The sequence below is a fragment of the Mustela erminea genome, chromosome 6, assembly GCF_009829155.1.
Source record: "Mustela erminea isolate mMusErm1 chromosome 6, mMusErm1.Pri, whole genome shotgun sequence".
Taxonomy (NCBI): Eukaryota; Metazoa; Chordata; class Mammalia; order Carnivora; family Mustelidae; genus Mustela; species Mustela erminea.
In genome coordinates, this window is record NC_045619.1 from 21175021 (window position 1) to 21199469 (window position 24449).

The following is a 24449-nucleotide window of genomic DNA, read 5'->3' on the forward strand; positions in this document are numbered from 1 at the left end:
AAATAATTTACTATGCTAATAGACATCAGAAGAAAACTGGGGTGGCAATGCTTATGTCAGATCAATTAGACTTTAAGCCAAAGATTATAACAAGAGATGAGGAAGGACACTATATCATTCTCAAAGGGTCTGTACAACAAGAATATCTAACAATTTTAAATATCTATACCTCTAACATGGGAGCAGCAACTATATAAACCAATTCATAACAAAAATCAAATAAATACATTGACAATAATCCAATAATAGTAGGGGACTTTAACACTCCCCTCACTGAAATGGTCAGATCATTCAAGCAAAAGATCAACAAGGAAATAAAGGCCTTAAATGACACACTGGGCCAGATGGACATCACAGATATATTCAGAACATTTCATCTCAAAGCAACAGAATACACATTCTTCTCTAGTGCACAGGGAACATTCTCCAGAATAGATCATATCCTGGGTCACAAATCAGGACTCAACTGGTATTGAAAGATTGGGATCATTCCCTGCATATTTTCAGACCACAATGCTCTGAAGCTAGAACTCAATCACAAGAGGAAATTTGGAAAGAACCTAAATACATGGAGATTAAACAGCATCCTTCTAAAGAATGAATGGGTCAACCAGGAATTAAGGAAGAATTGGAAAAAATTCATGGAAACCAAATGATAATGAAAACACAATGGTTCAAAATCTGTGGGACACAGCAAAGGCGGTCCTGAGAGGAAAGTATACAGTGATCCAAGACTTTCTCAAGAAAAAAGAAAGGTCTCAAGTACACAACCTAACCCTACACCTAAAGGAGCTTGAGAAAGAACAACCAAGAAAGCCTAAACCCAGCAGGAGAAGAGAAATCACAAAGATCAGAGCAGAAATCAATGAAATAGAAACCAAAAAAACAATAGAACAATTTAATGAAACTAGGAGCTGGTTCTTTGAAAGAATTAATAAGATTGATAACCCCCTGGCCAGACTTATAAAATAGCAAAGAGAAAGGACCCAAATAAATAAAATCATGAATGAAAGAGGGGAGATCACAACCAACACTAAAGAAATACAAACAATTATAAGAACATATTGTGAACAACTCTACGGCAACAAATTTGACACTCTGGAAGAAATGGATGCATTTCTGGAGACATATAAACTACCACAACTGAACCAGGAAGAAATAGAAAACCTCAACAGACCTATAACCAGTAAGGAGATTGAAACAGTCATCAAAAATCTCCAAACAAACAAAAGCCCAGGGCCAGATGGCTTCCCAGGGCAATTCTACCAAAGATTTAAAGAGAATTAATACCTAGTCTCCTGAAACTGTTTCAAAAAATAGAAATGGAAGGCAAACTTCCAAACTCATTTTATGAGGCCAGCATCACCTTGATCCCAAAACCAGACAAGGATCCCATCAAAAAAAAAAAGAATTACAGATCAATATACTTGATGAACACAGATGAAAAAATTCTCACCAAAATACTAGCCAGTAGGATCCAACAGTACATGAAAAAGATTATTCACCACGACCAAGTGGGATTTATTCCAGGGCTGCAGGGTTGGTTCAACATCTGCAAATCAATCAATGTGATACAATACATTAATAAAAGAAAGAATAAGAACCATATGATATTCTCAATAGATGCTAAAAAAGCATTTGACAAAGTACAGCATCCCTTCTTGATCAAAACTCTTCAAAGTGTAGGGATAAAGGGCACATACCTCAATATCATCAAAGCCATCTATGAAAAACCCACCACAAATATCATTCTTAATGGAGAAAAACTGAAAGCTTTTCTGCTAAGGTCAGGAACATGGCAAGGATGTCCATTATCACCAGTGCTATTCAACATAGTACTAGAAGTCCTAGCTTCAGCAATCAGAGAACAAAAAGAAATTAAAGGCATCCAAACTGGCAAAGAAGAAGTCAAACTATCACTTTTTGCAGATGATAGGATACTATATTTGGAAAACCCAAAAGACTCCACTCCAAAACTGCTAGAACTTGTACAGGAATTCAGTAAAGTGTCAGGATATAAAATCAAAGCACAGAAATCAGTTGCATTTCTCTATACCAACAACAAGACAGAAGAAAGAGAAATTAAGGAGTCAATCCCATTTGCAATTGCACCCAAAACCATAAGATACCTAGGAATAAACCTAACCAAAGAGGCAAAGAATCTATACTCAGAAAACTATAAAGTACTCATGACAGAAATTGAGGAAGACACAAAGAAATGGAAAAATGTTCCATGTTCCTGTATTGGAAGAATAAATATTGTGAAAATGTCTATGTGACCTAAAGCAGTCTACACATTTAATGTGATCCCTATCAAAATCCCACCCATTATTCAAAGAAATGGAACAAATAATGCTAAAATTTATATGGAACCAGAAAAGACCTCGAATAGTCAAAGGAATATTGAAAAAGAAAGCCAAAGTGGGTGGCATTACAATTCTGGACTTCAAGCTCTATTACAAAGCTGTCATCATCAAGACAGTGTGGTACTGGCACAAAAACAGACACATAGATCGATGGAACAGAATAGAGAGCCCAGAAATAGACCCTCAACTCTATGGTCAACTAATCTTTGACAAAGCAGGAAAGAATGTGCGATGGAAAAAAGACAGTCTGTTCAACAAATGGTATTGGGAAAATTGGACAGCCACATGCAGAAAAACGAAATTGACCATTTTCTTACAACACACATGAAAACAGAGTCAAAATGGATGAAAGACCTCAATGTGAGACAGGAATCCACCCAAATCCTTGAGAAGATCACAGGTAGCAACCTCTTAGTCCTCAGCCACAGCAACTTCTTCCTAGAAACATCGCCAAAGACAATGAACTATTGTCTTATTGGCAAAAATGAACTATTGGGACTTCATCAAGATCAAAAGCTTTGGCACAGCAAAGGAAATAGTCAACAATTCCAGAAGACAACTGACAGAATGGGAGAAGATATTTGCAAATGACATATCAGATAAAGGGCTAGTATCCAAAATCTATAAAGAGCTTAGTAAACTCAACACCCAAAGAACAAATAACCCAATCAGGAAATGGGCAGAGGACATGAACAGACATTTCTGCAAAGAAGACATCCAGATGGCCAACAGACATAAAAAAAAGTGCTCTACATCACTCAGCATCAGAGAAATACAAATCCAAACCACAATGAGATACCACCTCACACCAGTCAGAATGGCTAAAATTAACAAGTCAGGAAATGACTGATGCTGGTGAGGATGTGGAGAAAGGGGAACCCTCCTACACTGTTGGTGTATGTTGGTGTATGGAATGCAAGCTCGTGCAACCACTCGAAAACAGCATGGAGGTTCCTCAATAAGTTGAAAATAGAGCTACCCTATGACCCAGCAATTGCACTCCTGGGTATTTACCCTAAAGATACAAACGTAGTGATCCGACAGGGCACGTGCACCCAAATGTTTATAGCAGCAATGTCCACAATAGCCAAACTATGGAAAGATGTCCATCAACAGATGAATGGATAAAGAAGATGTCGTACATATACACACAATGGAGTACTATGCAGCCATCAAAAGAAATGAAATCTTGCCGTTTGCAACGATGTGGATGGAATTAGAGGGTATTATGCTTAGTGAAATAAGTCAATCGGAAAAAGACAACTATCATATGATCTCCCTGATATGAGGACGTGGAGGTGCAACGTGGGGGCTTTGGAGGGTAGGAAAAGAATAAATGAAACAAGATGGGATTGGGAGGGAGACAAACCATAAGTGACTCTTAATCTCACAAAACAAACTAAGGGTTCCTGCGGGGAGGGGTGCCGGGAGAGGGGGGTGGGATTATGGACATTGGGGTGGGTGTGTGCTAAGGTGAGTGCTGTTAAGTGTGTAAACCTGGCGATTCACAGACCTGTACCCGTGGGGATAAAAATACATTATATGTTTATAAAAAAATAAAAAAATTGATAAAAAATACGAAAAAAGAAAACGGGTTTTAATTGGCAAGATTCTCTTGAAATTAGCAATTATGTCTATGAATTTCAAATCTGATTTGGGTAAGTAGTTTGTGATGTTTGTTTTTTATGCTAGTGTTTTAATTGTCTTACTTGTAAGTTTCTCTTATTAAAATTTTAAAAAGTTAAAGTGCTAGCAAACCATTTAGCCAGTTGGATTTTATTTGAATATTAAAGAAAATGAAAGTAAAATTATAAAAAATTAATAATGAAGAATAGAAGTTCCCAAGCTAGGATCTGTTAAGGTGTAAAGCTGAATAAGGTACCATTTTTGTTCTCTAAGTGCTTCTAGTGACAGAAGAAATATGTGCGTAAATGGATAGATTACGCTTTAATAATCTATTCACTCCTTCTTCCCTAGATGATTATTTAAAATTTCTCCTTTCTTCCCAAAATGTTAACACTTCCCTCCCTCTTACACTCTGTATTCATGATTTTGCTTTGCTTCACTGAGGACACAGAAGCAATCACGTTATTTGTACCACCACATTTGCCGGTGGATATTTATCTGCTTTCCTTCCTGGTGCTTTAAATGAACTTTGGTTTATTCCTAAGACTGACTCATCCTTTACCTGTACACCTGATCCTCCCCTTAAAATACTATACATTTTTCCCTCTCAACTGTGTCACTCCCATAAGGACACAAAGATGTTATAATATTTCACAACTTTAAAAAAAACACCTCTCTCTCGAACCCACATTTCCCTGTAGCTCTTGTTCCCTTTCTCTAATCCCCTTCATAACAACATATTTAGAAAGAGTTGTTTTTATTCATTATATCATATTTCTTTCCCTCATTCTCTCTCGAAACTACTCCAGCTCCCTTAATCTGTTAAAAGTCTTTGTTTTTCCTGTTGGTGAATGTGACTAATGGCTTCCGTATTTTTGGATCCAACAGCCAATTGGATTTATCGTTGGCTTTGACAAAGTAGATCTCTTTCCTCTTTCAAACAATTTTTTTCTTTTAATATCTGAGTCATCATTCTCTATTGCTTCTCTGCTCATTTTTGGTCTTACTTCAGGGAGGGTAGAGTCTAAGACCCTTAAATGCCTTCCATCCAGCCTTGCAGCTAGATAAATCTGTCAGACCTCACAAACCTTTCATCCACAGGAGTTGCTTAAGAATTAAACCTTTCTGTTTTCTTTCTGTTCCCTCTCCTGAGCCAGGCTTTATTTTAGTAGATATTTACATTGGAACTCTAAACCACTGTAGTTGTTAGCTATTGCTGTTGCTACAATACTGCTGTACAACAAACATAGAAATCTCACTGGCATACAGTAATAAGCAATAGCATTTTTTTTTTCTCATTTACAGGTTTTTAGGTCATATGGGGAAGCTCTACTTCATGTTTTAAGTTTATCTGGTCTGCTTTGCTTTATGTGTCTATTCTCTTTCCCCTGGGACTAGCCAGGGGAGGGCCTAAGTAAGCCCAACCAACTAAGCACATTTTGGACCTCTGCTTTGTATCATGCAGATACCATAAAATGCCTAAAGCAACTTCCAAAGCCAAGTCCAAATCAGGGGGTGGGGAAATAAACACTGCACCCATGTAAGTGGAAGGAACTGCAGCTATATGACAAAGAGCATGTGAAAGGAGGGTGGAATAGTGTAATCTGTCTCACCCGCATTCCATGGTTAACTGTTCTCATCTTCCTGATCTCGAAGCATCAGTGTCCCATGGCTTATACCTGTTTTCTTTCTGTCTATACTTGCTTCCTAGTTGACTTCATTCAGTCCTTTAACGTGAGATGACATCTTTGACAATGACCAAGTTTATTTACTCATCTTGGACCTTACCTGTGAGCATCCAACATTTCCAAAACTGAACATTTAGCTTCCATAACTCCTTTTCCCCAGATTTGCCTGTCTTCCAGTCTTTCCCATTTCAGCAAATGGCATTACCATCTTGCTGGTTGTTTAGTTGCCAAACTTCAGGATTTCTTTCATATTTACGTATAGCCCCTTAGCAAATCCTATTGGCTTTACGCTCAAAATTTGTCTAGAATTTCACTATTTTTTATACCCTCCACTATTACCACTGTAGCTTAAGTCCTATACATCTCCTGCCTCCAACCTTATTTCTACTTTTTTTCCCTTTGCTTCTATATTAGCCTGCTCATGTGACTATAGCAAAATCCCATAGACTGGGCAGCTTAAACAACAGACATTTATTTTCTCACAGTTCTGGAGGTTGGAAAGTCTAAGATCAAGATTCTGCCAGATGCTGTTCCTGGTGAGAGCTCTCTCCCTGGCTCGTAGATGACTGTCTCCTTATTGTGTACTCAAATGGTCTTTTGTGCACAAACAGAATGAGAGAGAGAACTCTCTAGTGTGTCCAACTCTTTTTTTTTTTTAAGATTTTATTTATTTATCTGACACAGAGAGATAACAAGTAGTCAGAGAGGCAGGCAGAGGGGGAGGGGAAAGCAGGCCTCCTCTGAGCAGAGAGCCTGATGTGGGGTTCAATTCCAGGACCTGGGATGATGACCTTAAGCTCAGAGGCTTAACCCACTGAGCCACCCAGGCACCCTAGTGTGTCCAACTCTTACAAGGACACCAATCTCATGACATAGGTTCCAACCCTTAGGACCTCATTTAGCCTTAAATACTTCCAAAGACTCCTTTCAATCTGTTTTCATCAAAGTAGCTTTGAAGCCACCTTTGACTACTCTGCCATTTTTTACTTAGCTTTTGCCATAGTGGTCTCATTGCTCTTGCTGGAACATAAGAGGTAAGCTCTTGCCTCGAGACCTTTGCTTTACTAACCCACATGACTTCCTCCTGAGCTTTCTTCAGGTGTCGGCTCAGATGTTACCTTAGTAGGGATGCCTTCCCTGACCTATCTCACCACCTCAGCAACTTCTTTTCCTTCCCTTGAACTGAAAACTCAGCTTTCCTGTAAGGGCACCATATTGCCACCAGCCATTTCAGACCAGGCTACCAGGCACTATGCTACATGAAAAAAAAAATTTGTTCCCTGTCCTCATGGAGTTGAGTGACTAGCAGAGAAAACAGAAAATAAAACCATAAACAAAAATTACAAATTGTGACAGTGCCATAAAGGAAATACACTGGATGCTGTGGTTTTTGAATGAGGATGGGGAGGTCTCCCTTAGGATGTGCCACTTAAATTGTGCTAGTCTCAGAGAAGTGAGAGATAAGGCCATGGAAACAGATGGTTTTGAAAGAAAGAGAATATATATAGAGAAAAGAAGTTGAATCAAGAATACTCAGAATTTTTGGAAAAAGAGGTCTGTAAGAAAGCAGTGGTAAGAGGGTTGCCAAGATAGTACAGTTACATGTTATCAGTTTGTTCATTCATCACGTATTTATGGAGTGCCTGCTTTGTGCCAGGCATTGCCTGCTATGTGCCAGAGAATATACAGTAACAAAATAGATAAAAATTTTTCCTAGAGAAGGAAAGATGACTCTATAACTCTTTAACGTATGGAGAAAAGAAAAGTAAGATATGGAATAGGACCTTGAAGTCAGAGCAGGTCCACAAGAAAATTCTTTGGTTGGCTGTTTTATTGCTGGATTGTGCAAGAGTAGTTTGTATTGTGGAAGAGGGTGCAAGGATCCAGTGAAGACAATGAAATGGAAGATGCAAGAGAAGTGGTGAAGATACTTCATGAAATTCAAGAAGCAGGAGGAAGTGATAAGAGCACAAATAGAGGATTAATTTTAAGGAGAATGGTTGCTTCCTCTGAGACACAAGTGTAGGAAGAAAGGATCGGTAAAGACAGAGGTTAGGAGTCCCTAGTTAAATAGGAGGAGAGGTCTTCTTCTGAAGAGGAGGAATGCTATTTCTGAATTATTTGAAGACATATTTCTCTTATGCCAATTTCCTCCAGTCTAAACTTTATTATAACTTCTAGCTGTTCTTCATATGATGTTTTTGCAAGTCTTTTGTCATTTAGGACCCTCTTTTCTAGGCACATTCCAATCTGTCAATGTTCTGTAAAAGCTTATTACCTACAGTTGAACACAATACTCCAGCTATAGGCTAGCTAATGCAGGATACAATAGAACAGTTGCCTCTCAGCTTGTTCAGAAATCATGTATTTGTTTATAAAGGCTTGGATAGTGTTATCTTTTATCCTAAGAGATGCCTATATGGCTACTTGGTACTAGCCAGGATGCCCAGAGTTGTTATTGCTGAGTTAAATGCTATTCTAGTTGGCTTTCTTTATCTCCATGGAGGTTATCTTTATTCACTGGCTCTTATTTCTTATAATAGTTATGGGTCTTGATTCTTAAAGTTTTTCATCTCCACTGGCACCTGTGCTCTATTTTCTCTACTGATCATCACCACAGTCTTACTTTATATCTTGTCATCTTTGTTCTGTTCTGTCCTTTATTAAAGAATTGGTCTTCCTTTATCTGGTCACTCTCTTTTTCAAGTTCAGGAAGACTGTGTTAAAGGTGTTAAATTCAGAAGGGTGAACAAGTGCCGGCAAGCTCTGACATTGCTACATTCCCTTTCTATCTGTTGTTTTGACAATCTGGGTGGAATATATAGTCCAAGAAACCATTTTAAAACACCTTGAAATTCTAGATAAAGTATAACATATATTTCTTTATATGCATGACTGAGCTTCCACAGAAGCCACAAAAACACCTCAGGCTAAAAACGAAAAAGAAGGTAAAACCCAGGACTTTCAAACAGGGTCTCCTCTCTCCTATCACTTGTCTTGTGTGTGTGTGTGTTTCCCCATTTTTGGTGCTACTGAGATTTGACTTTAATAGACATTTCCAATCAATAAGAGAATTTCTTTTCCTTTCATTAGCGATTTAACTATTAACATTACTGTATATATCATTTCATTTCTTCTCTCTCAGCTGTTTTCAGTACCACTTGTATTCAGAGGTGTTTTTTCGTTAGTGGTGCTGAGATGTGAGCGCTTCATATCTCATTACTGGATAAATTTTGAGGTATTATCAACTGCATAACTGTTTGATCTGTCTTGGAAATGATTAAAAAATGGAGATGTTTGATCCATGGTAAAAGCAGGACCAAAATCCTGGGGGTTGAGAGGATTTGGGTTCACCTATTTTTGAGTTATTTCTTTGTATACATTTGACTTACTTGTTGAATATTTTGGACTAAATTCTATTTCATGAGATTACAACTTTTCAAGATTTGGTCAGTTATGGATTGTGGATTTGGGGTAGAGAGCTGAGATGAACAGAAGGGTACTAATTTGGGGTGCCTGGGTGGCTCAGTGGGTTAAAGCCTTTGCCTTCGGCTCAGGTCATGATCCCAGGGTCCTGGGATTGAGCTCTGCATCAGGCTCTCTACTCAGTGGGGAGCCTGCTTCCTCCTCTCTGCCTGCCTCTCTGCCTACTTGTGATCTCTATCTGTCAAATAAATAAATTTAAAAAGAGCTTAAAAAAAAAAAAAGAACGGTACTAATTTCAGTGAGGGTATCAGAAACAGACTCAAGGTAGGGTGTAGTAAACTGGAGAATATTATGGAATTAACCCATATTTTGATAAGTAAAAGTCCATAGATTTGACATATTTAGATTCTGTACTATTTATGATACTGTACTATGATAGCAAGAAATGGTTCCTGATACTCTTTACCTTAAATTTTTAAGAACAGTTCATTCCAGCCTCATGTTCTCTTACTAATAAGCTAATTATATCAACCAGGCTTAATGTTTATCATCTGGTAACCTTTTCTAGTTTTATTTAAGGGTTCAGTTTCTCCTTATCTACTATATAAAAATACTAGTACTATTTAACATAACCTTTTTTTCTTGGATTAATTTAAAGGAGATTATCTATGTATACACATACACTATACATATATATGTAATTTAAAACACATGTATTTGTTTTACATACATAAAACATTACATACATGTAATTTAACAATATTAATATCATTAAGGTTTAAAAAATAAGTTTTCTAATTTTTTAGCAGCAATAATACAGTATTTTTCATTATTTATAGCTTAATAAAATATTTTTTTAGTCTTATTTGTTGTTTATCATGTTTAACCCTCCCAATAAACCTACCAAGTTTTTAATATTTTATTTACAAAGAGATATGAATTTTCAGAGATATGAAGTGATTTCCCAATAGTTGTATAGCGACTGAAAGCCAAACTGCTACTGGGACCTAGGTCTTCTACATCTGTTTTCTCTACAAGAATTGTTTATTTATGGTGAAAATCATATAATTTCATTTCCTAGAATAGTCCATTTCAGTGTCTAAAGTGCTCACTCTTTTGTATCAGAGTATCTAGGAAACCAAATTAGTACAAAAAAGTAAACATTATTGTTATACTTTTAAATAGTGTGTTTAGACTCTGCCTTCTCTTAATCATTCTTTTCATTTAACATTAGTTCTGGACCTCAGGTCTTTCTTCCTGAATTAAATCTTATGGAAGTTGTTTCAGTAAGGATTTGTAGTAACCAGTTATTATTTAGTCTGTCTGAAAATGTTTTTATTTTGGTCTCATTCCTAGAAGATAGTTTGGCTGGATATAGAATGCTGTTATAGAATGGTTTTGTTTTCTTTTGACACATGAAGGTACTTTTTTCTGGCTTTATTGTTTTTGTTAAGAAGTCAGCTGTTCAGCTAATTATTAATTATTTTTAGACAGCTAGTCTTTTCCCTTGGGATATTTGTAGGATATTCTCTTTATCTTAGGTGTTCTGTAGATTCACTGTAATATGTTCATAATGTGTTCTTCTCACTTATCTTGCTTGGTATTTCTAGTATTGAGTATTAGTATCTCATTAGTCCTAGACAGTTTTTAGCCATTGAATTACTTATCCCAAGCCTCTCCTTCTAGAACTCTGATTAGACATATCTTGAGTCTTAATTCTGTCCTGTCTTTCACATTTTCAATCTGTTTCTTTAAAGTGCAGTATGTACTTAAAAAAAAAAAAAAAATCCACCATCCAGTTCAATACTTGTTTTTCCAGCTCTATCTTATCCGTTATTAAACCTTTCCATTTAAGACATTATGTTTTCCATTTCTAGAAATGTTGTCTAGTTCATTTTCAAATCTGGCCAATTTTGATTCTCCTCTTTTTTAGTTATATTTGATATCCTCTTTTTGTTCTTCCATCTTATTGATCATATATATATACATATATACATATATATACATTTATATACTTATATATATTATATTCTGTAGCTGGTCATCATATGACACGTGAAGTTTTAATAGGTTTTATTCTTTTTGTTTCTATGAATTCTTTCTCATGGCTTGTTTTCTTTCATGTTCAGTGATTTCTGATTTTAAATCTGTTTCTTAGAGCTTGATCTGTTGGAATTCTCAGACACCCGAGTTTAAAGTGTTTTTTTTTTCCCCCCCACGAAGATTTAGATCTTCTTTTACTAAGCATTTATGTTTGCCTGGTACTATACAAACCCAGGATATCACTTCCTTCTACATTTTTGGCTCAGGATCAGAGGGTTGTAGGAGCACAGAGGTTGTGTAATTATGGCTCCAAGCCCATGTGAAAGCAGAACTGTGGTTAGAAATTTTGTGGGGAGTTGTTGTTTTTGCTACTCTGCTCCACTTAAAACTAAGTGGAATAGAACTAAGAACTAGAACTAAGATCTAGGTAGACATTTTTAATTTCTCCTTCTGTGCAACACATTTAATTTTTATTTAATTAGTTTATTTATTATTATTATTTTTTACTGAAGATGTTGTTCTTTGGGAGTTTTAGATTTTTTTTTAAGATTTTATTTATTTATTTGACACACAGAGAGAGAGCACAAGTGGGCAGAGAGGCAGGTAGAGAGAGAGGGGGAAGCAGGCTCCCTGCTAAGCAAGGAGCCCAATGTGGGGCTTGATCTCAGGACCCTGAGATCATGACCTGAGCTGAAGGCAGAGGCTTTACCCACTGAACCACCCAGGCGCCCTAGATTTTTTTTTTTTTTTTTTTGAAGTAATTTCAGTGTCAATCATGGGGCTAGAACTCATGACTCTAAGATCCAAGAGTTGCATGCTGTACCTGCTGGCCAGCCAGGTGCCCCTAGAAGTTTTAGATTTTTGCAGGGGTCCTTGATCTGTCTTCTCAGCTTTCTTGTGCTTCTTTGTCTCCTTCCCTCTTCCCACTTTCTCCTAGAGTAGCTGGTTAAAGCCCAAGCATTAGTCTGCTGGGATTAGCAGATTCCCTGTAATGGTTTCTTATTCCATTACAACCCTGGGTTCATAGTTTCTGTCCCTCCTTTTCTCCCCTAGGCTCTTAGGAATTCTATTATTTTTCCTTTTAATGCCTGTATTTAAAACATTGTTTAGTTTTTCATAATATTTAAGGTATGCTATCCCAGGAGGAGTTTTTCTAACATATAGTCCACAATTTTTTAAGAATGGAAATCAAATTAATAATCAGAAAGTTGGTTGAAAAACACACTGACAGTAAAAAGAATTAGATTATTTGAAGGGATATTTTTTAGAAAATTAAAATAATAAAGCATTTGTGCCCCATATTGAGACCATTTTTTTAAGGAGTTAAATAAGTTTCCATAGTTTATTTTCCATTCTGCACAGGGCTATATATTTATAAATTATTTTTACTTAAAATTTTTTTAAGATTTATCCATCCATTTTAGTGAGGGGGAAGTTGCAGAGGGAGAGAGAATCTCAAGCAGACTCTCCAAGGAGCATGGAGTCCAATACAGGGCTCAATCTCATAACCCTGAGATTACCACCTGAGCTGAAACCAGGAGTCCAGTGCTCAACTGATTCTGCCACCAGGTGTCCCTTATTTCCATTTTCATTTGTGTATCTACATATTATGACAGTTAAATTATAAGACAAATACATTTCAGTCATGCTGCCTTTGAAGATAAATTTAGATCACATTGATCCTCAGTCTCCTTAATAATGCATTTATAAACCATTTTAGATTGGGTTAATTATACAGTAAGATTTTATTGATTAACAAAGTTTTTACACTAAATGTTATTTTATGTTATTTTTACCTTGCATTGAGATTAGAATCCCACAGTAGAGGCCAGTTTTAGTACAAGGGGACAGAATTGCTGTAATAACAGTATTTAACACACACATGCACACATACTGAGGACCTAGAAATTTATTAAATTCTTGAGAGAAAAAGAAAAAAAGTGAGAGAAAAACCTAGTGTTTGTATAGCTCAGAAAGCTGCTTCTTTGAAATTTTCCTTGATCGTTTCAAGGCAGGAACCAACCTCTCCCTGCATTTCTCACGATTCTTCTTTTCCATGCTGTTTTCCTCCCTGTTTACCTTTTGCCCTCAAAAAAATTCTTTTTTTTTTTTTTTTAGATTTTATTTATTTACTTGACAGAGATCACAAGCAGGCAGAGAGGCAGGCAGAGAGAGAGAGGGGGAAGCAGGCTCCCTGCCAAGCAGAGAGCCCAATGCGGGGCTCGATCCCAGGACCGTGACCTGAGCCTAAGGCAGAAGCTTTAACCCACTGAGCCACCCAGGTGCCCCAACAATTCTTAAATATGTACTTTTTCAAGGTACTTTAGTATACATTAGGGATACAATGATGAAAAAAAAAAAAGATGTGGTCCACATTTACACTAAACTTACAGTTTGTTAAGAGAAATAGACCATCAGATGACATAATGTAGTATAAGTGTTATGATTAGGAAAAAATAGATTGATGTGGAATATACAGGAACAGCACTAGACCTAGGTGTTAGCAATATCTTCTTATATGAAATTATATTCAAGCTGAGATTTGACATATAGGTCAATGGTTGTCAAAGTGTACTCCTAGAACCTCAGTATCACCTGGGAATTTGTTAGCAATGGAAATTCTTGGGCCTATCCCAGGCTGCTGAATCAGAAGCTGGGAATAGGGTCCAGAAATCTGGCTTTTGACAAGCTCTTTAAGGAATTCCTATTCATGCTGAAGATTGAGAACTAGTGAATGGGTGATAGTGAGATAGAGGGCTAGGGTTGGATCCCATTAGGCAGAGGGTTGGATCCCACCAGGCAGAGGGACTTCTGAGATCTCTAGGGACTGAGACTAATGTGAAAAATTTCAGTATGCCTGAAGCACAAGGTATAAGATCCTGAGGAGAATCAGGGAGGACAGGAGAAAGTGTGGAGAGGAGAGGAGGGAGAAGATCATCTGGGTTTTGTAAACCATATTAAATTGTTTAGATTTCCTTTATTATAAATATTACTTTGTACATCTGTTTCCTCAAATAGAATGTGAATATACAAGGGTCGACATCATATTTCTATACCTCAGAACACCCATCAACTATTGTTGGGATATAATTGGTGTCTAATAAATGAATGCAATGTATGGATTGGGTGGAGTCAATGGATACTCACAAAAACCTCATGAGATAGTCATTACTGCCTATTTTTACACTTGAGAACCACGGCTAAGAGAAGGTGAGTCGCTTACCAATGTAACAAGGTCAAATGGCTATTCAGAAGCAGAGGTGTTTTACAAATCTAAGCATTTGGATTTTGTTCTTAGAATCTCTTCTTTATTCTGTAGTACCTTTCTGTCAGGGGGTGCTGAGATTACAGAGAATATGTACGGATAAATAAGGTCATAATTTTTTTTTTTTTAACTTATAAGCACTCCTAAAGCAACTGTGCTTTTCTCTTTTTTTCTTTTTTTTTCCAGACAGAAAAGGGGAGTGCACTTCATGAAGCAGCTTTATTTGGAAAGGTGGATGTTGTAAGAGTTCTGTTAGAAACAGGTAACTATCATGATTCTCCATGGAGATTATTCTGCCAAATAGAATTTCTATTTCAGGAGTAGACAAAGGGAAATGGCACATTTTTTTTCATAATCACCTTTACTTTTTACCTTTGCTTCTCATTGCAAATGTGTATTCATACCATGTAGAATGAACCTCAGTGTTTAGATAAAATTGATATAAATATGCCCCTTCCTTTACTCCATAGATGTGTCAGTAAAAAGCTTTTACAAATTATAATTATATATATTTAAATCACATTGAAATATATTAGAGAATCTATAAGGAGGAAAAGGAATTCTCTGCTTTGTACAAGAGGGAGGAACTGATCCTTATGAAGTTATGACAATTGTTTGGTTTATGAAAGAACATAACATTGTCCTGGTTTATTATATTGGGAACTATAGTAAACAGAAATTAGAGTTCTGTATCCTTAAGGTAAATTCACCTTGTTATTTCATCAACTGAGAGGCTCTTGTTTCTAAGCAGCAGTGATTTAAAGGGAATCTTTAAGAGGGAATGGTTTGAAGGAACAACATAGTAGGCTTGTTTTCATATGTATATTCTGAATGAAATAAAATAAAGTTGAAACTGAGATTGGATTTTTTTTAGGATCAAAAATCATAGGTATAAATTCATACTTGGAAACAATTGATGTGAATCTTTTATGTTATGGACTATAGTTATATTTATTTTCCACAGTAAAAAAAAAAAAAGAAAACCATTGGCAGACTATGGCACTTTGATTATAGTTATACAAAGTTAAAATTTCATTTACATGTAATTTTGACATGTAACAGTGATATAATTAGCCTTATAGGCAACAAATCACATATGTGCTGATAACACATTTCTGTACAAATTTAAGCAAATACTTAATTATATTGTTATAGTGAACTAACATTTGGGGCCAGAATCTGAAAATGGCTTTGTTTGCAGGTAGATGTTTGGAAAGTTTATATACTTTTTTGGGGTAGTGAAAGCTATTTGCTACATTGAAATAAGTTCTTTAGTACAATAAATATTTTTAGAATTAAAATAATTCCAATGATGTTTTAGTTTACAAACGTCAAGAAGTATGATCACCAGGTAGATGATTGAGTATGGTTTACATTAAACATAATCTTGCATAAGTGAATAAGAGATATTTGACTTTGTAGCTGGACAAATAGTATTTGGACAGTACAAAATGTTATGCCTGAGTTTTCACGTCTGAGAGTCCACCAAGGAGCCAAATGATGTAATCACACGACGGTTAATTCAGCAAGCTTAAGCTTGGGCCCAAGTATACCCGACACAGCAGAGTAGGGACTTGGACCCTGAACCGATTACGGTCAGAGCTTTTAAAGGCAGAGTAGGAGTGGACTCAGGGGTGGGTGAGAACAAAGCGGGTGTTCAGAAGGGCTATCAGGGTAAAGAAGACTGTCAAGATATTGGAGGCCTGGTTATTATCAAGCCAAGGTCATTTTTTCCTCTAATGAGGCACTAACATGAAGACAGTTGGGAGTTTCCTGGTGGAATGTCACATTCCTCCTATCAATTGTCCTTGTTAGTGAGATTTAGCACTGGGACATTTGTAAACCGAGGGAGACTCCTGTCTTGCAGGATTGTGATCTTTGCAAGTTAACTATTTGTTCACACATACTATTGAGGGGAGGGGAGCGGGTGAAGAGGGGGTGCAAGGTGCCAGCTTTTGCTTTGTCAAGATGGCTGTACTTATGTCAGGGCTAGACTCGAGGTGGGTACAGCCTTGTTTTTCTTGGCCTCCACACGAAATAATCATCCTTTTTCAAATTTTGTGAGTACTCCAGTGTTTTAAGAGTGATACATTATTATTTAAAAAATTTTTACCATATTTTACAAAATATATGTATCACAGAACCATTATTATACATTAGGAATTGACATTCTAAATCAATAAAATTTTTCAACTTGATAGCATATCATTTAACTAGCTATAATCCAAAGTAGCCTTAATTATAAAAAGCAATCTTAATGATTGGGTCAGTGCCCTTGAAACCTTAATCCATTATCAAGAATGTTCCTAATCTTTGGTAGCAGTATGCCCCCACCTTCTTTCTTAATAAAATTGTGTGTGTGTGTGCATGCGTGCGTGCGTGTATGTATGTGTTTGTGTTTAAGATTTAATTTTTTAAAAAAATCATTTCGGTGCTTGGTCTGTTTATGTTTGATATTAGAGTGTTACATATTGCCACTATTTTCTGATGACACTTCAGTGGTGTGCATTTAGTGGGTTTTTCCTTTTCTTTCAGGAATTGATGCCAACATAAGGGATAGCTTAGGTCGAACTGTCTTAGACATTCTGAAAGAACATCCGTCTCAGAAATCTCTCCAGATTGCAACACTTCTACAAGGTACACAATAGTGAATGATGGATGACTTTATCTTAAAGTTAAGATTAAAATAAATCTACCATTGTTCTTTCTTGAGTTTTCAGTTAATGTTTGCTTTTGAGTGAACTTATTATTTATAGTTTTTTCTGGTAGACTTAAACTAAAAAATAATAATTTTTAATGTTTAGTTTCTGTTTTCAACAGAATATGACTATTCATTAGATATTAAAAGATCTTTTAAATCTATATAGTAAATATGTAGTTATGAACTTAAAAGTAATAAGGCTATAAAGTAATGATGATCTTATATTTGAATAATGCTTTAAGAGTTTTCAGGGATTTTCTATTATTTTATCTGATTTCTATAACTTTGTGAGGGAGGTAAATCTGGTATTATTCTCCTTTTTGCACATGAGGGAAACTGAAGTTCTGAGAGGCTGACTTGCTCAAACTCATATATCCTATTTTAGGATACCTGGTACATAAATGCTGGGTTAACAACAACAACAACAAATTGTACTTAGATAATACAGATTATTTTTTCCTTAAACCAGCAGTACAAGATAATTCATTTTTGCAAGCTTTTGTTTTTTGGTAAAGGCCACTTAAGTACATGTGTAATTAGATACAGGCATTAGGCCTACTGAAGGTTTGGGAACCAAACCTAATTTTTTATTTGCAGGATTATATACTTCCCTGTTTGATCTAAAAAATTTAATGAAAATTTAGATTTAAATACTTCACCTTTTTGCTTCATGATTAGGCCTGGCATGTAGTATGTTCCCTTAAAAATCCAGACATTCTCCTTTCCAGGTAGCTTCTACACTGGTCAGCAGTGATTAGCCCCTGATTATTGCAGATGGGTGGCAAGTGTAATAGGGAAGGGCGGTGGGATGGTTTCTTTGGCTATTAGTTGGGAAGCTGAAGAACAGTTTTGTCCTGCAGGAAATAAGTGAATTAAAACCAAATTGGTTAAGTGATACATAGATAAGGGGAGTCAACAAAAGCCAAAGAGGGTTTGTAAAAAGAATAGATGAGCTACAGAAGTCATTCATGCTCTGTTCTCTCTTTATTTTTGAAAGTTTCAAGGAATGGAAGTTCAGTCCCCTACAATTTTCTTGTTAAATAAGTTAATGCAATTAAGTGCATATAAAGATAAATCAGAGGGTACAAGAGTGGCTCTTTGTATTCAAATTAAAAATCAAGTTGAGAGGCGCCTGCTTGGCTCAGTCATTAAGCCTCTCCCTTCGCCTCAGGTCATGATCCCAGGGTTCTGGGATTGAGCTCCACATTGGGTTCCCTGCGCAGGAAGCCTGCTTCTCCCTCTCCCACTCCCCCTGCTTGTGTTCCCTCTCTCCCTGTCTCTTTCTCTGTCGAATAAATAAATACAATCTTAAAAAAATATCAAGTTGAATGAAAACTAAAAAAGAAAAAAAAAGTGGTATACAACATTTTTGCCTTCTCCCTATAGGCACTTTATATTTTATATTGAACTTTTGTTTCTAACTGAACTTTAAAAAAACAGAGGCTTGTGAATAATATTTCTTTTGGGAAAAGCAAAATAAATGTCATCCACTAAAAAGAGGACATGACATAATTGCAGACATTTACTGTATTGTTTTACCTGAGATGAAATTGTTGTTATATAGGAGTTAAATATCTGTGTTCTTTTATTTCACCAAGGTTCATTTTAGGTATGTCAACTTGTGATAGGCTATATGGGACATCTTTGAATTTTTAAAATTGTTGGCAGATTTTAGAATGTGAACATGTTATCTATATTCTTTTCATTCCTGGGTCATAAATCAGTGGTACATTTTAAGTTTTATGAAAAGGTTATCTCACTAAAACCAGTTTAGAAGTAGATAAAATTACTACTTGTGTCCTGGAGGAAGAATTCACTTTACATAATGACTGTACTGGGTCAGAATTTTTTTTTTTTTAAAGATTTTATTTATTTATTTGACAGAGAGAAATCACAAGTAGATGGAGAGGCAGGCAGAGAGAGAGAGAGAGGGAAGCAGGCTCCCTGCTGAGCAGAGAGCCCGATGCGGGACTCGATCCCAGGACTCTGAGATCATGACCTGAGCCGAAGGCAGTGGCTTAACCCACTGAGCCATCCAGGCGCCCTGGGTCAGAATTTTTAAGGATAGACTTCCATAGGTTGCTTTCTTTGCTTAGTAGAATTGCCCTTATGTAGAAACTGGTTGATATGAAGACACAGTTGGTTGGCATGAAAGCACAGACTTTCTAACTAGATGTTAAGAAAAAGATTCCTTCTGAATAAAGACATATAAGTAAAAGGTCCCTATGGGGAGAGATCAATTGATTTAATACTTTAGATGGAGACTAAAAACTAGCCACCGTAATCTGAATGCTTTGGGCAGATAGCAGATATATTTTGTTTAGGTTACATGTTTTAGATCTGTACTGTATTTCCATAAAAATTAAATCAGCTTTCAACATTTGAAAATCTAGGATTTCAGATAAAACATCAGAGTTTTGGTTTTAATTTTTTTTTTTTTTTTAGAAAAAAGGCTTTCATTTTACTTTACTGTTGAACTGTACATGGGGCACCTATTGTCTGGTTAATCATGCTCCACATGCTTTCTGTTTTCTCTATGATATTGAGGCTGAATGTTCGTTGACATTTATTCCTGATTTCAGATGCCGTTTTCCTTAAGTTTAAGAGAAATGTGAGATGTTTTCTTGTACTATATCTATCTATCTGGCTGTACCACTTATTAGCTGTATGAATGTGGTCAACTTACAATTCTTCTCCTTGAGTTTTCATCTCTAAAACTGAGATTGTAATGGTGTCTGTGTCATAGTTTTGTGAAGGTCAAGTGAGTTAACTTATTTTAAATACTTAGAACACTGCTGGGTGCATAGTAAGCCATATATATAAGTTTTAGCTGCTATTGCTCTTGTTATGTCTTCATCAAAATTGGAAAAATGAGAGACAGGCTGAGTGTGGAACATTACTTCAAGAATGAGAATAAACATTATTTCTCTGCAGAAATAAAGTTTAATATGCAATTATGCTTATATTACAAGCGTAAACACTGTTATGACATGAATTTCATTCATTTATGTTACCTGACTGGTTGTTGTGGCTATCTGAATTTGATATCCCTGTTCAGGTAACAAGTCTATTCAAAGCATCTTTCAGAGGGTTTTAAATCTTCAGGTAGAATATATTTAGGAAACAAAGGATGTTACTATGTTTTTAACAGGTGAATTTATTTTTAAGGGCAATGTGACCAGTTTGGTTTTCACAAAAAGGATTTGTGAATCTCTTCCTAAGTATCTTTTGTGTTTTAATTTAAAATATTTAAATTAATTGTTCATCTTGAAGTTCGTTCAGTTTGGTTTTTGAAGTTCTTTTAAAAGCTTAAGATATATTTGGGATATGAGGAAATAAATGAAAAACTGATCATCAGAAATAAGACATAAAGCTATTGATTTTAAGGTAAATGAATTTGACTATGTAATTTCAAAAACTTGTATACACAGAATATTTAGAAGGTGTGGGAAGATCAGCAGCCGTTGAAGAGCATGTACAAGAAGATACAACACAAGAAATACATATTTCATCTCCTATTGAGTCTCCTTCCCAAAAGACTAAGAGTGAGTAGCTAATTATAAAGCACTTGAAATAATACTAGATGTTTATGTATAAATCTGTCCTATATGTACAAAAAGGCTAACACTTGTAAAAGTTTCAAGTCTAACAAGTTGAATTTTAGACTCTATATTTTACCCATTTATTCAGCCAGCATTTTAAAGATTTTTTAAATTTTCTTAATTTTTTTTTTTCTTTTTTAAAGGAGAGGAAGATGGTAGGGCAGGGAGAGAAACTTTTAAGCAGGCTCCATCAGCAAAGAGCCTATGATGGGGGTTTGACAGTTATCATAAGGCTCGGTCTCACAACGCTATAGCCATGATCTCAGCCAAAACCAAGATTCAGCCACTTAACCAACTAACCCAGGTGCCATTCAGTCAGGTGCCGTTCAGTCAGCATTTATGGAACTCTTCTATATGTCAGACCCTATTCTTGGACCTGACACAGGAGTGAGCAAAATTAGCAATCCCTGCTGTCATGAAGTTTACATGGAGTAGATATTTCACAGTAGATATTTTTCCTAAAATTAATTAATTATTTGAGAGTGTGAGAGCATGTGTGAGTGAGGGATGGGGCAGAGGGAGAGAAAGAATCTGTACAGAGTGCAGAGCCCAACACGGGGGCTTGCTGCTCATCACAGGACTCCATCCCAGGACCCTGAGATCATGACCTGAGCTGAGATCAAGAGTCAGATGACTGAGACATCCAGGTGCCCCTTTCTAAAATATATTTTTAATGCAGAATAAAAACATTGATATCTGGGTTATAACTACTGGAGTTTTAGTTTTTCCCCAGAAGAAATTACAGGTATAAGGTATCTTTCTGAAAATAATTTTTAAAAAAATGCATATTTGCATGCAGCCTAAAAATATTCATATTTTGATAGATGATGCATATTATTTGTCTATTCCTTCTGTGTTTTTCCTTCATGTCACATAGCACAATTCTAATTTATTACTTATATAATTATTTATCTAAATATGTTCTATCATTTTTTTTAATTGAACCTAGGAAGGAGGCTTCTGGTATCATTTAAAATTTGTTAGTGAGTTGTTGAGTGAATTCTGTCCATAAACTATATAGAATGCCAGTGAAAGATTGTTGAAGTTTAAATGTTACAATGGATGAAGCCTTAGGAATTGTAATTCCAGATGCTTTTATGTACTATACATATATAAACCTTCAATACTTAACTTCTATTTTGAATAAGAGCAATAATAGGCAAAATTGGGATTTATCCTTGTCTTTTAATATTTTTACACTTACTATAGTTTACTACTAAGAATATTTTCTGACTTACTAAATCTTGTTTGACAGAATATGAGTTCTATCACCGTAGTAGTCATATTTTTATTAGTTAATAGGAAGTTTTAGCAAAAGCCTTTCTTGAAGCTTTGAAAAAAATTACTGTCTTTTTACAGGTGAAACTGTGACTGGAGAATTATCAAAACTCTTGGATGAAATAAAACTCTGTCAAGAAAAGGATTATTCTTTTGAAGATTTGTGCCACACAATATCAGACCACTACTTAGATAATTTGAGCAAGATTTCAGAGGAAGAACTTGGGAAAAATGGAAGCCAGAGTGTAGTAAGTAAGGGGGCAAGGAAGACAGTGCTTCTGTCTTTGCCAATTCAATGTGTATCTGAGAGGCATGGGATTTGTGCATTATCCTATCTTCAGATTCTTCCAGTGTCAAATGTCAGATTCCCTGTTGCTCCTTTTTGGATGTTCATTGGTATTTTACTCTAACTGCATGTGTAGGGGAAGGAATGCTTTGATAAATCACTTATAGTTTGTGATGATCTTGCTACCGTTGACATGCCTAAGAAATAATAATTTCTTTGATTAGTTTTACTGGGCATGATGATCTTGGTTTCCAAAGAAAGAAAAAAAAAAATCTTCCTTTTGTCTTTGTTTCCCATTTTCTCTATGAACTGAGTCTGTCTCATCTTGAAGAAAGATGGAGCTGGGCTATGTGTGTTTGTTCCCTAGTCAGTTTGTATTTGTGATAGGGGAGAGACATTGTAGAAAGTTTGACCTCCATACTTTTTACTCTTATGCAAATCCCCTTATGCAGCTTCCAAACTCAGACTCTAAATCATGAGTTAGAGATTCTTGCTCATTTAGACTTTTATATTAACACAATAGCAAAAAAACAAAAACAAAAACAAAAACAAAAACCAAACTGTAGAGAATCAGTCAACCTAAAATTAGGATTTGTATATCTCTTTTGTGTTACATAGAGGTAGGATTTATACTGGTATTAAAGGAAATGCAGTATTATAACATGAAATTTTCACTCACTTTTAGAACTTGTTATAGAAACATTATGCTTTCTTCAAAAGCTAATAAGAGTGGATTGTGTTAGGTATGTCATATTATTTATGAAAACTAAAAAAATTGCCAAGTATAGTGACTGTTATGAAAATGTTTCATTTAGTTCTTTAATGTGTAACTTGTTTTCTAGGATAGTGCTTGCTAGTTAAGCTCATGTCTAGTCTAGCTCCATGGCTAGTCTTACTCCCTAGGATGTCTTTGTTCTTGTTTTTTTTTTTTTGTTTTCCCCCCTGTGGTATCTTTTTTAAAGCATCATATTATTGGCTCCAATAAAAGCTCTTTGTGAATAATTATGATTAATTATACACGCACACACATATATAAATACATACAAGTTTTAACCAAATGAAATTTTTATATTAATGAAATATTTATGTAATGACTTTAACATCAGGACAGAATTTCCTGTTTAAATATCTTAAACAGTTTTATGTCATCTCCAAATTACAAGCCAATTACATTTCAGAGTTTCCTTGAAGATTTGTTACAAATTAAAACATAGTTATTCTAAATAAATAATACGTTGTGTTCAGGTTTTTAGGTCTATCCCTAAAGATTTCTCAAAACTGACTGCTTCTGGCCCCCTACTTCTAAGCCCACAGATTTTCTGAAAGCCTTAATTTTCTAGACCATTGGTTTCTAAACTTTTTGTTGTTGTTGTTGTGTGTGGCATAGTAAACAGATTTTAAGCAAACACAAGTGCATGTGTTTATAAATTACATGTATCTTCTGTTCTAAGAATGTATGATGTAAATTAGGTATATACTACAAGAGACATTCAAATAAGAAGCATAAAGAGTAAGTGTAAATAGAAACTCTTTATCTTTTTTCCTTTTATTCAGTGGGTATCTTGTGCAGCTTGGGGTCTGCACACTTTACTTAGAGACTATATGTTTATTCAAGCTTATAGATTTCAGATAGTGATAGCAGGGGTATTTGATATTATGAGGGTGAAATAATTAGGGGGAATGATGGCCAAATTTTTGTTTTTTTTATAAGTCAAAGTCTGTATTATGATAGTAACAAGAAAAATTAATACTCATAAATTGAAGTGAATTTCTTAAAATCCACGCTTATCCTTTCAGTTATCAGTCTTTGTTCCTGTGACAAACCTTACATTGTATTTCTTGAAAATATTGTCATATTAAATAATAAAGGCTACATGAGGCAGAAAAGCAGAGGCTACATGTGAGTAAGGGGAAGTAGTTCAGTTTTTCTAGAATAATAGAGTTTATAAAGTGGAAAGATGGGAAATAAAATTAGAAGGATAGGTTGAGGTTAGGCCGTGGAAGATTTTGAATGTCAGAATAAGAGTTTTAGTTTTATTTTTAGAAAATGAGAAAAATCTAAAGGATTTTGAACAGATAAAAAGACATTATTGGAAGTGCCCTTTCAGAAGATTAATCTAGTAGAAACTTGTTATTGAATATTTAAAAAGTAATCTCGTTACTTTGGC

The 24449-nt window shown here is 35.5% G+C and overlaps 1 protein-coding gene across 17 annotated transcripts in view; it reads left to right on the forward strand.

Moving 5' to 3' along the window:
- ANKS1B (ankyrin repeat and sterile alpha motif domain containing 1B) overlaps window positions 1–24449 on the forward strand; it is a 1111154-nt gene that overhangs the window by 150011 nt on the left and 936694 nt on the right. For all 17 annotated transcript variants that reach the window (XM_032346661.1, XM_032346662.1, XM_032346658.1 and 14 more), the window contains exons 5-8: window positions 14601–14676; window positions 16950–17051; window positions 20547–20660; window positions 22077–22243. In XM_032346661.1, the coding sequence (XP_032202552.1) occupies window positions 14601–14676; window positions 16950–17051; window positions 20547–20660; window positions 22077–22243 (459 nt within the window). The remainder of the gene's footprint in view (window positions 1–14600; window positions 14677–16949; window positions 17052–20546; window positions 20661–22076; window positions 22244–24449) is intronic.